Below are 13,060 nucleotides of genomic sequence, written 5' to 3'. Positions count from 1 at the left end.
GCAGAAGGAGATGGTGTCAGACACACACACACACACACTTCGCCCTTATTGCCATCATCATCATCAAACATACACACACACATACAGACACACAGACAGACAGACACATCCATCCGTAGTACACACACACATAATCTATCTTTGCTAACTTGGCAGAGGCAGACACACACTCACGCACGCACACACACCATCTGTCCTCTTGATTGAGAATCATTATTGATGACGCATACTAGGCCTACAGAATAATTGACGAGTGTAACTGCTCTCTTCATCAAATTACTGTATGACAAAGATACCGTTAATGAACGGAAAAAAATATTTATAAAAATAAATAAAGGGAATTGGTAGGCTAATAGCTCAGTGGTAAAGCATTTGAATGCGGATCGAGAAATCGCAAGTGTTAAATCTCCTCTAAGACGCTTTGGAAACGTTTGTGAAATTAACACATCAAAAATGAAAAAAAAAAAACGTTCAAACTGATTAAATCTCCCTTTCGATAAGAAACATAAATGTTGTCACATAAAAGCTCTGAATTGTCTTAATTTTGTAGCTACATTTTCAGTGTACGATTAAAACTTTTATTTTATTTTACCAGAAATAAATTCAAATCGTCGTGCGGAAACGACTTCGAGTGTCTACGTCACTGTTTGGATCTGACAGCTTCTGCGACCATTTTACTCAGTGGTGTCTCGTGCTGTTACGGTAAAGGAATTAAGAAAAACAAATCGTGAAAAATAACCTCTCTGGAAATGGACGGGTAAGTGTTTTAGTGTCATTAACCTATGTATAGCGTGTACATACTTAAACTGCGTCGGTAAGTGTTAAAATAACTGATTAATCTGCCGGCTAACTGAAGCTAACAAGCTAGCAGAGTGTGACCCAAACTGGAGTCCAGGACTCCCATCTTGTAGCAATGTCTAGCTAGCTGTCTAGCTAGCGAGTTGTCACGCCAGCATTTTAATTATATGGGTGAAATTATTGTCAAACTCACTCGAATTTTTAACTTGGCAGTGATTTAGGAAATTGTTCATGATTTAATCGAGTGCAGCAGATACAATTCACAGAATTTAGGTATTTGTTTGTACATAGCTAGCTAGTTGGCCAGCTAGCGGGCGCCTGTTCGAAGCTTTGTTATGGATTGTGCGGGTCTCGTTCTTTTGTCTGCTACTGTACATTCATTTAGACCATCATCAGCTAACTAGCTAATGTTAGCACATTGGCACATTCTTGATGTGCGTGGTTCTTACCTTTTTTTTTTTTCTTCTACTTATACTAAATAGACGAACATGCTTTTAATTCCGTCGCTCCAGCTACAGTAGATTCGTTTTTAGCCCGCTTCTAGCTCGGATATAGGAAGGCGTGACGAAGGCCGGGGTACATAATGTGTGTGTGCTAGCTAGCTCTTTATTTTCATCTGCATTGTGCAGCATGTGGTACTCTTATTGACCAGTTTATTTCTTCGTATTTCACAGTGATGTGGCAGTTGGCGTTAAGGTAAGTGCCGTTTGACCGTCGATGTTAGTATTCACAGTATTGAGCTCTAGTGGCGCTCCACGGGTTCAGATTGTGATGTTCTGTTTCTGATGTTTGTTTTCAGAGAGGCTCAGACGAACTGAACCTCTACAGCAGCAGCCCCAACTCTGTTACAGGTCAGTCTCTGTCTCTCTTTTTCTCTCTCTCTTTCTGTCTCTCTGTCTCTGTCCTTCTAAATTATGACTCACATCATTGGCAACATGTATCGGAGAGGATATACAGGTAGATGGCAGACAGCAGGGATGGAAATAAAAAAAATTGTCCACCGGCCACTCAATGTTTTTACCAGCCACTTTCTTGTTTTTAACCGACAATGTGTAACTGCATGTGAAAATTAATACTACAAGATCTACAATACTTAAGCAGTTTATTTAATCTCAGTCTCAATGAAACACTGACACTTTCTCTTTTATACATGCACAAACCACGAACTGATATACATTTCATTAAATGAGTAGGGCAGATTAAACAACAAACTAACATTCTTCCACCCATCCTCCCCAATCCCAGTACAGTTTACTCCTGCTCATCAGAATCAGATTCTGAAGTTTCAGAGGTGCTTTCCTGAGCGTTCTTCTTCCACGACAGGGCAAACAGCACCCTGACGCGAAGCGGAGGGTTGTAGCTTCGCTCTGAAGGGGCTTATTTTCCCGATAATGACAACGGCGTTCTATGCATTATCCCGCTTATTACACGGCTACTTGCCCCCCAAAAAACTTAGCACAGTGTGTCTTATTACAATTTATATGTTACCATTCGTAGTGTTGATCAGCAGAGAAATAGTTCGCCAAAGACGTTGAACTTCATAGACGTTGAACATTCTTTAGGCTTCAAATCAGCTGACGTCGCTAAGCAAGGGAGTACGCTGGAGTTGAAAAGTTACCGGACTACTTGCGGAGTGCTACGAAAGACGTGAATCCGAGGCAAAAAGGCCACTTCTTTTGACAGCGGTCAGTTATACATAGCAACGGTCTGTTATCGAAAAATAATTGACTGCTGAACGTTGGGAAGCCCCATTCAAGTGAATGGAGCATTCTACAGCATTAAGAACAGCCGTGTAATAAGTTTATTTACCCGCCACGGTGGCCGGTAGGTGAAATGAGTTTACCAGCCACAACACAAAATCACCTGCATTTGGCTGGTGGCTGGTGCTAATTTCCATCCCTGACAGACAGACAGTCTAGTCAGACAGACAAACAAACTATTTAGAATCCTAATAGGGTGCCTTGCCCAACCACACACAACGTGCCTCTCTCCCCGCCTCCCCGTTTACGTCTGTGTCCCTCCGCCCAGCCAACGGCGGCGACAGCAAGAAGCTGAGGGTGGAGGAGCGTGCCGAGAGCCCCCCTTCCCGCGTGCTCCACATCCGCAAGCTCCCCAGCGAGGTGTCTGAGACCGAGGTCATCGCCCTGGGCCTGCCCTTCGGCAAGGTCACCAACATCCTGATGCTGAAGGGGAAGAACCAGGCCTTCTTGGAGCTGGGCACCGAGGAGGCCGCCGTTACCATGGTGAACTACTACACGGCCGTCACGCCTCAGGTGCGGAACGTTCCCGTGTTCATCCAGTTCTCCAACCACAAGGAGCTGAAGACCGACAGCGCCCTCAACCAGGTGAGACGCACCTGGATACACCACTGTACCTGTCCCACCTGTCCATACACACCTGTTACACCTGTCTGAACCCTAGAGAAAATTTACTGTATGATGACTGGTTCTTCACATAGTCTCACTCTCTCCCCTTCTCCTCTGCCCCCCTCCTCCGCCCCCCTCAGAGGGCCCAGGCGGTGCTCCAGGCGGTGTCGGCGGTGCAGGAGGGGGGCTCCCCTAGCTCTGACCCCGGGGCCCTGGACAGCCTGGCCCCCGCCCCCAGCCCTGTCCTCAGGATAATCATAGACAACATGTTCTACCCCGTCACCCTGGACGTGCTGCAGCAGGTAGGACACAGGCAGACAGTGAGACAGTTAATTAGTTAGACTGTCATGGCTCTACCTCCACACTCGGTGGATGTTTTTAACTTAAAGTGCACTTCTCTCCTCCACCTCTCCATCTCCTCTCTTTACCTCCTCCCCTCCTCTCTTAACCTCCACCCTTCCTCTCTTTACATCCTCCCCTCCTCTCTTTACCTCCTCCCCTCCTCTCTTTACCTCCTCCTCCTCTCTTTACCTCCTCCCCTCCTCTCTTTACCTCCTCCCCTCCTCTCTTTACCTCCTCCTCCTCCCCTCCTCTCTTTACCTCCTCCTCCTCCCCTCCTCTCTTTACCTCCTCCTCCTCCCCTCCTCTCTTTACCTCCTCCCCTCCTCTCTTTACCTCCTCCTCCTCTCTTTACCTCCTCCCCTCCTCTCTTTACCTCCTCCCCTCCTCTCTTTACCTCCTCCTCCTCCCCTCCTCTCTTTACCTCCTCCTCCTCCCCTCCTCTCTTTACCTCCTCCTCCTCCCCTCCTCTCTTTACCTCCTCCCCTCCTCTCCTGCTGTTCAGATCTTCTCCAAGTTCGGCACAGTGATGAAGATCATCACCTTCACCAAGAACAACCAGTTCCAGGCCCTGCTGCAGTTCAGCGAGCCTGTCAACGCCCAGCAGGCCAAGCTGGTACTAACACACACACCGGACTGTTACTGCCTACTACTAACATACACACACCAGACTGTTACTGGCTGGTTAACTTATATGAAGTTAAGATAGTATTTTCTGGTGAGGACCAGAGATGCCTGTTTTACTTCTTAAGCCTTCTCCAACAATCTGTTGTGGTCATTTACACCCCCCCCTTCTCTCTCTCCCTCTGTCTCCCCCTCTCCTCCCAGTCTCTAGACGGTCAGAACATCTATAACTCCTGCTGCACGCTGCGTATTGACTTCTCTAAGCTGGTCAACCTGAACGTGAAGTATAACAACGATAAGAGTCGTGACTACACGCGTCCAGAGCTGCCCGCGGGAGACGGCCAGCCCCCCGTAGACCCCAACATGGCTGGCCTCAGCAAGGACTCCTCTTCCCTGCTGGGTCAGGACACCACTCCCATCTCTCCTCTGTCTGTCCTCCTCTCTCTGTCTTCCTCTCTCCTGTTTCAGGTCTCTCTCCCCTCTCTCCTGTGTGTTTTCAGGTCTCTCTCCCCTCACTCCTGTGTGTTTTCAGGTCTCTCTCCCCTCTCTCCTGTGTGTTTTCAGGTCTCTCTCTCCCCTCTCTCCTGTGTGTTTTCAGGTCTCTCTCTCCCCTCTCTCCTGTATGTTTTCAGGTCTCTCCCCTCTCTCCTGTATGTTTTCAGGTCTCTCTCCCCTCTCTCCTGTGTGTTTTCAGGTCTCTCTCCCTTGGTCCTCTCCTCCTTTTCTCTTTGTGTCTTCCTATATTTCCAGGTCTGATCTCTTAACTTGACCCCTAACCTCTGACCTCTCTGCTCTCTCTAGGTACTCCCTCCGGCATGGTGGGCCCCTACTCTGGAGGTGGAGCCTACGGATCCTCTCTCTCTCTCTCCCAGGGCGGAGGTAACCATGGTTTCCTCTCTGTGTGTTTGTGTGTCAGGGGGAAACATATTTGTAGAAAGCTCAGTTCTGGATAACTGCCATGAAAGAGCCTCTGTTCTGGCAGTGAAACCCAGAGATCAGAATCGTTCAGCAGTTGATCCCTTCAAACGATTTCCTAGAAATACACTCATGATGATTTATTGTCTCCCCCATGTCTCTCCCCCCCTCCCCCATGTCTCCCCGCTCCCCCATGTCTCCCCCATGTCTCCCCCCCGCTCCCCCATGTCTCCACCCCCGCTCCCCCATGTCTCCACCCCCGCTCCCCCATGTCTCCACCCCCCCCTCCCCCATGTCTCCCCCCTCCCCCATGTATCCCCCCCTCCCCCATGTCTCCACCCCCCCCTCCCCCATGTCTCCCCCCTCCCCCATGTCTCCCCCCTCCCCCATGCCTCCCCCCCTCCCCCATGTCTCCCCCCCTTCCCCATGTCTCCCCCCTCCCCCATGCCTCCCCCCCTCCCCATGTCTCCCTCCCCCAGGTACCATCAGTCCCCTGAGTGCGGCGGCGGCAGCGGCAGCAGCTGCAGGCAGGGTGGCTCTGTCTGGACACTCTGGAGTCAGCGGAGTCCTGCTGGCCAGCAACCTCAACGAGGAGGTCAGTATCACCCCAGTATCAGCCCACCCCGGACCTGTCCCGGAAACCTCCTCTACTCCCTCCCCCTCTCCTATACTCCCTCTTTACTCCCTCCTTTTACTCCTTCCCTCCTCCTCCTTCACATCGCCAGCGTAGGTCTCACATGATGGTATTATCACCAAGCCTGTAGCCGGGGCTCGTTCCAAACCTGTCCCTGGGACCTCCTCTCTCTCCTGGTGACTCATCCCGGAGGAAGAGGAGGAGGAGGGTGGGGGGGGGGGGAGAGAGAGAGAGAGGTGTATAGATTTCTAGTTGGGGCCAGTGAGAGGACTCTACCAAGGCTGATCCACATTCCTGCAGGATCCTCTTCTCTGACAGTCTCTTGGTTTAGAAGTAGCTGGTTTGTAGGGAGGAGAAACTGTAACTTCAAATCTCAGTAGATTTACTCTACTCCCCTCCTGTCTCTAGGCTGACCAGTCCTGTCTTCAGTGTGTTCTGTTCATGATGATTATAATCACTGTCTCTCTTTTCTCACTCTTACTCCCTCTCTCCCTCTTTCTCCCTCTCTCTCCCTCTTTCTCCCTCCCTCTCTCCTCCTTCCCTCTCCTCCCTCCCTCTCCTATGTGGAGTACTAGTCTCTAACAGGATCTTCTCTCTCCAAGCTCTCCTACTGAGTGATTCTACTGGTGCTCTTCTCTCTGCTGTTTACCCTGTTGATGTCTCTCACAGGCCTTTATCTACACCTGCTATATCTCTGTTGAACCTGGATCTCCTTGATCTATATCTATCTGCTTTAACCTTACGATTTCTGTCTACACTATATCTATCTGTATCTGGTCTACCGACATCTTTACAATATCTTTCTGTATATATCTATGCTACTATCTTTTTGTATCTGCTAATACTACATCTATACTATATCTGTATCTGCAAAATCTATACCTATACTACATCTATCTGTATCTGCTAAATCTACCATATCTGTACCTGCTAAATCCAGTGTTTCCCACACATAGACTAATTTGTGGCGGTGCGCCACAGATTCAACACCGGCCGCCACATATTGCATTTCGTTATTATTATTTTTTTTTTAACGATATTTAAAACACATTCGAGAGTATTCGTTCAGCTGCATTTCCTTTCCCTGCTCTCCCTCCGTCTCTCTCACTCACGCGTCTCTCTCACACACACACAGTCACAACGTCACAACGTCAGCACATGTTAGCAACGACACTGTGATATCAGCGAGCCCTCAGCATTAGTACTGTAGCTAAATGTCTAGGAAAGTTAAGGTAACTTTTCGCTAGGTACCTACGAACATGTCTTAATCTGCTAGACAAGTGGGATCCCCTTCGTTCTTTTGGTGAGCATTCTTACGAGCCCTACTTACCCAGCGTCATGGAGCCGACCAGCTAAATAGTCATTTAGCACAAGCGTTGCTACCTGCATATATGCAGAAATTGTTTACAATATTATCAGGCTTCAACCAGTGCTGCTCAAGCAGAAAGACAGGGTCAGGGAGAGAAAGAGATAGATTTGTTAGGAGTAGGAGAGGAGGCTAGCATCCAACATGATACATATTTAATAAATAAAAAAGTTTGGTGTAACTAACCCCCCCCCCGCCACAAATTGCTTTCTTATCTGTGGGAAACACTGAAATCTATACTATATCTGTATCTGCTAAATCTATATCTATACTATATCTTTCTGTATCTGCTATAGCTATATCTATCTGTACCTGCTATTCTTGCATCTGTACCTACTATATCTATCTGTATCTGCTATATCTATCTGTATCTTCTGTATCTGCTATATCTATACTATGTCATGTCTTCCCTGGCTCTGGTAGAGGGCTGGTGGTCACATGACCGGCCCTGTAGCCAGAACTACACATGCTGGTTTTCATGTCTTTACATGCATGTTCCCTCTTCTACTGTCATTCTCCTCCTTCCCCTCCTCTTCCTCCTCCTTCCCCTCCTCTTCCTCCTCCTTCCCCTCCTCTTCCTCCTCCTTCCCCTCCTCTTCCTCCTCCTTACCCTCCTCTTCCTCCTCCTTACCCTCCTCTTCCTCCTCCTTACCCTCCTCTTCCTCCTTACCCTCCTCTTCCTCCTCCTTACCCTCCTCTTCCTCCTCCTTACCCTCCTCTTCCTCCTCCTTACCCTCCTCTTCCTCCTCCTTACCCTCCTCTTCCTCCTTACCGTCCTCCCTCCCCTCTCCCTCCTCCTTTCCCTCTTCCTCCTCCTTTCCCTCTTCCTCCTCCTTTCCCTCTTCCTCCTCCTTCCCCTCTTCCTCCTCCTCTCCTTCCTCCTCCTCTTCCTCAGAAGCCCTGAAGGCCAGCGTGACCTGTGATAACCCTGCATCTCATATCCCAGTCCTCCAGCTCTCCCTGGTTCAGATTCTCCTGCTGCTCCTCCTGCTCCTCCTGCTCCTCCTCCTCTCCTGGTCTGACACACCTGGCTGAGGGGGGGCGTCCAGACACCCTCCAGCCAGGCTCAGATCAGGAAGCTCTCAGGGGGGCAGAAGGGAGGAATGGAAGAGGCTCTGAACCAGGAGTCCCATGACTAACCTGGATGAGTCTATGGCACGCCTGCTCCCCCTTCCCCTGCTTCTACCCTCCTCTACCTCCCTCTCCTGCTCTCTCCCTCCTAACCCTCCCCCTCCCCTGCTCTCTCCCTCACTATCTCCCCCCCCCCCCCCGCTCCCTCCTCCCCCTGGCTAGGGTAGTCTCAGGTCTGCTGTCTCCCCTCGTGGTCTCTGGTGATGACATTGGGACTATTAGGATCTGTCAACCAATCAAATCCAGCCATTTATCTGACCAAACTCCTGCATTTCCAATGTACTGACCTGTATTTTTATTTTTGTCCTCCCCTCCATCCCTCCTCCCCTCCCCTGTCTCCCTCCACCAACCCAATCATTTTTTTTATTTACCCCCCATTGCTTCCCTCCCACTTCCCCTTTCTGCTTCCTGTCTTCATCCGTGTGCCCCTCTCCTCCCACCTGTTTACGCTCTGTGGCTGGACCTTAATGTTCCCCCTCGGACAAACCTCCCTTCCCCATGCTTCCACCACCACCATTCAACGGGAAACCACGCTCCTTCGTTATGGATGATCTGTCCATCTCCGTTCTCTGCCTCCGACTCTTCTACCTCTCTTCCTGTCCTCCGCTGCTTGCTCTCTCTAAAGATGATCACGCCCCACAGTCTCTTTACTCTCTTTGGTATGTGATCGTTAGCACACTCTCTCTCACTCACACTCTCTCTCTCTCTCTCTCTCTCTCTCTCTCTGTGTGTGATCGTTGGCACACTCCCTCCCCCCCTCTCTCACTCTCTCTTCCTCTCTCTCTTCCTCTCTCTCTCACTCTCTTCCTCTCTCTTTCTCTCTCTCTTTGGTATGTATTCGTCAGCTCCCTCGCTCTTTAGTTGAGTTTGAGTTCATTTAAGTTTTTTCCTTTCGGGTTATCCATGTTTTTTTTTTTTTTTGTGTCTCCCTCCATGTTTAGTGTCTCACAGAGAGTGGGCTCACATTTTAACCATCTTCATGTACACACACACACACACACACACAGGTAGATAGACATGCACTTACACATACATAGTCCTTCATCACACACACACGCCTCACGAGAGACAGACATGTAGCGTTAGTTTGTCTCTTGATACATCGTGTCTTGAGGCCTCCAGTCTCTAGGTGGCGTTAAGCATGAGCTCTCACATGGTGTCCAGACCTGACTGTGTTGTGGTTGTCGTCCATCTCATCGTGTTTGTTCTGGAGGGCTGCTCGGCTTGTTCCCTCTGTTCTCTCTCCGTATTTAAGTCTGTTTCAAGGCCCTTCAGTCATTGGTTAAAATTACTATGGATTATTGCTCCATATTTTTTTTCACGTTTCATTTTAAACTACCTTCTCTGAAGCACTAATGTTGACTTTACACCGTCCACTCTCCTTTATCTGTCCTCCATCTCTCCTCTCCTCCATCCTTTTTCTCCATCTCTCTGCACTTCTGATCTATTCACACCATCTCATCTGGTGTATCCTCCGTTCTCTCCCTAATCTCCCCTCCTCTGCATTCTCTCACTGGTCTCTCTTCTCCTCCTCTCCCCTGCTCTCTCTCCCTTATCTCTCCTCCTCTTCATCTGCCCGCTGGGTCTACCTGTCGTTATGTCTCAGGGGTGTACGGTGACGTGCAGCGCGTGAAGATCCTCTACAACAAAAAGGACAGCGCTCTCATCCAGTTAGCTGATGGGAATCAGGCCCAGCTGGGTGAGTGACAGCAGCTCTGACCAATCCCTGAGGCTGCCTTGATTATCTGCAAAATTAAGGAAACATTTTCATCCTCTACTCACTAACTCCTCTCTTCCCCAACCCCCTCTCTTCTTTCTTCTCCTCTTTCCTCTCCTCCTTCTCCCCTCCCTTTCCCCTCTTCCCCCAGCTATGAGCCACCTGAACGGTCAGAAGATGTACGGTAAAATCATCCGTGTGACGCTGTCCAAGCACCAGACGGTGGCTCTCCCCCGGGACGGGCTGGACGACCAGGGCCTCACCAAGGACTTCAGCAACTCCCCCCTGCACCGCTTCAAGAAGCCCGGCTCCAAGAACTTCCAGAACATCTTCCCCCCCTCCTCAACACTCCACCTCTCCAACATCCCGTAGGTCCCTCTCAGCCCTGCGCACGTTTGTGTGATGGTAGATTGATGTAGCGGGAGCTGTTCTCCCTGGTGGTGTGTTCTCCCTGGTGGTGTGTTCTCCCTGGTGGTGTGTTCTCCCTGGTGGTGTGTTCTCCCTGGTGGTGTGTTCTCCCTGGTGGTGTGTTCTCCCTGGTGGTGTGTTCTCCCTGGTGGTGTGTTCTCCCTGGTGGTGTGTTCTCCCTGGTGGTGTGTTCTCCCTGGTGGTGTGTTCTCCCTGGTGGTGTGTTCTCCCTGGTGGTGTGTTCTCCCTGATGGTGTGTTCTCCCTGGTGGTGTGTTCTCCCTGGTGGTGTGTTCTCCCTGGTGGTGTGTTCTCCCTGGTGGTGTGTTCTCCCTGGTGGTGTGTTCTCCCTGGTGGTGTGTTCTGACTCGTGGTGTGTTCTTCAGGGAGGACGTAACAGAAGAAGACATCAGCCTGCTGTTCTCCAACGCTGGAGGCACGGTGAAGGCCTTCAAGTTCTTCCAGTACGTACAGCCCATCACACCCATGGAGTAGATCACTAGCTAACTTTACAGACCACTCGCTAACTTTACAGACCACTCGCTAACTTTACAAACCACTCGCTAACTTTACAGACCACTCGCTAACTTTACAGACCACTCGCTAACAATACGGACCACTAGCTAACTTTACAGGAAACTCGCTAACTATACAGACCGCTCGCTAACTTTACAGGACACTCCCTAACTTTACAGGACACTCACTAACTTTACACATTACTCATGATAAAATAACACCAACTTGACAAATACTCATAAACTTCCTCCAAATTTACAGCTGGCTTTAGTAGTAAAAACACATTTCAGATAGATCCTTCTACTACCTCAGTGGTAGGTAATCCTCGCTGCTGTTCCCCTCAGGGACCACAAGATGGCGCTGCTTCAGATGAGCACAGTGGAGGAGGCCATCCAGGGGCTTATCGATCTCCACAACTACGACATGGGATCCAACCACCACCTCAAGGTCTCCTTCTCCAAGTCCACCATCTAGATGAGGAGGAGGAGCCACACAACAGACTCCTCGCCTAGCCCCGCCCCTTGTCCCACAGCCATGCCCACTTGGATTGACCTCACCCGTAGTAGTCACCGTCTCCATGGAAACCGCGGAGAGTCCCATATGCTAGGAGAAACCAGGGCATCCAGTCGTTCCTTTTTTAGACGATTGATAATTTGACTATTGTTGTTATTGTTAGTGTAGTGTATTGATATTAAAGCTCCGATTAGGATATGAAGAAGGAATTTACCAAGTCTGTCATCTTATGACAGCCTCTAATACCCAAGACCCCGCCCCCTCCTGTGTGTTCTAGACAGGCTCCGCCCCCTCCTGTGTGTTCTAGACAGGCTCCGCCCCCTCTGTGTTCATATGGGAGAGGAGGCTCTTTCTTTTGATTAGATTTAATCAGCAAACATGTGCCTTACTCTGAAAAATATTATCAACACTCCCCTTGCGTTTTTCTCCCCAGAGATATAGGGTTAGGCACATCCTGATTGTTGTTCCCCCCCCCAGTTATCTTCTATTTTGTACAGAACCCCCCCCCCCCCCTCGTTTTGGTTTCAAGTTTCTTTGCGTATAGTTGAGAACTCGTAGACACACACACACACACACACAGTTTAAGCTCATGTAGAATTTTTGGGGTCTTTTGATGTTTTGACCAGTACCAGGAAGTCATTTTAACTCCCCCTCCCCCAGAACATCTTGGGGTTGTCATGGATACGTTGGTCAAGAGGGCCAGACATCCCCCTCCTCGTTTCTATTGCATGAAGATGAACTGATACGTACAGCATGTGACGCTGATGATGATGATGATGGTGATGGTGTTTTTGTGATTGTAGAAGAGAAACTGATTCTTCTTGGGACCAAAGTTGATGTGCCTTTCATCGTACTTTACTGCTGTGGGTATTAAACACACTCCTTGTCTGTTCTGTTAAAACATGTTTCAATATCAAGTCCTGTGAGAAGGAAGTCACATCATGAGGTGAACAATCTTCTGTGATGTTGATGTTTTACAAAAGGAAAGGAAAAAAATAATTGTGCACATTTTTATGCATCTTCAGTTAAAAGTTGTTGCCACGTTTGAGAAAAAATAATTTAAAAGTTTGATTTTGTTTTGATTGGACTGTGTTGGGATGATGTTCTATTTGAGTTTCAGTTTCTGCATATGGGTTGTGCTCCTGCTCAGTGTGGCTCAATTAAACGTCCCTTTTCTACACACTGAGTTCATGATGGGCGTGCTGGTTCGTGCGTGTGTGTACCGTACAGGAGCTCTCTGTAGTAGCATGCTTCTAATAAACTCCTTCTGTTCTGCTCACCTTCTGTCTCTCTAATCTTGCTTTCTCCTCTCCCTCCTGCCTCTCCCTCCTGCCTCTTGCTACTGCTTCTTGCTACTGCCTCACAGTTTTCTCATCAATAACCATTCCTCTGTAAACAGCAGTCATTCAGTTCAGCTCTGACCTGGTGTCACTCCACCAATATAACCAGGGGTGCGCTTGATTAGATTCCTACTCCAGCTGCACAGCTGTAACAAGTCACATCCAGAAGTGAAGGTTGGTGTGTCTGAAGCAAGCGCCCCGGACGCCATCTTGACCTGAGGAAGTCTTGGAGGACAGGTGAGTGAATCATTGATGAGGGTTAATCACCGGAGCGTTCTGGAACAGCTGTGACCTTTGACCTGCATCTCAGAGGGTTGACCTGGGGAGGGATGTCTCCTGACTCCATTGACACCTTCCTTTGTGTGACACTCGCGCACACACACACACCTGCTTG

The 13,060-nt window shown here is 49.2% G+C and overlaps 1 protein-coding gene across 2 annotated transcripts; it reads left to right on the top strand.

Annotated features, from left to right (window-relative positions):
* The first annotated feature begins 671 nt into the window (after nt 1–671).
* ptbp2b (polypyrimidine tract binding protein 2b) lies at nt 672–12,605 on the top strand. Of its 2 annotated transcripts, XM_067252971.1 has the most exons (14): nt 672–757; nt 1,473–1,494; nt 1,598–1,649; nt 2,827–3,143; nt 3,305–3,466; nt 4,009–4,119; nt 4,332–4,527; nt 4,929–5,006; nt 5,522–5,637; nt 8,799–8,832; nt 9,780–9,872; nt 10,042–10,258; nt 10,684–10,761; nt 11,158–12,605. In XM_067252971.1, the coding sequence occupies exons 1-14, from the start codon at nt 750–752 to the stop codon at nt 11,285–11,287; spliced, it is 1,614 nt and encodes a 537-aa protein (XP_067109072.1). In that variant the 5' UTR covers nt 672–749; the 3' UTR covers nt 11,288–12,605. The 2 variants fall into 2 exon arrangements, with proteins under 2 accessions (XP_067109072.1, XP_067109073.1); XM_067252972.1 differs by lacking the exon at nt 1,598–1,649 and having other exon boundaries at nt 682–757.
* Nucleotides 12,606–13,060: the final 455 nt, after the last annotated feature.

Source organism: Osmerus mordax, chromosome 16 (genome assembly GCF_038355195.1).
Source record: "Osmerus mordax isolate fOsmMor3 chromosome 16, fOsmMor3.pri, whole genome shotgun sequence".
In the NCBI taxonomy this organism is placed as follows: domain Eukaryota; kingdom Metazoa; phylum Chordata; class Actinopteri; order Osmeriformes; family Osmeridae; genus Osmerus; species Osmerus mordax.
The sequence above is the reverse complement of the archived record's forward strand: the minus strand, read 5'-3'. Positions and strand labels throughout refer to the sequence as shown.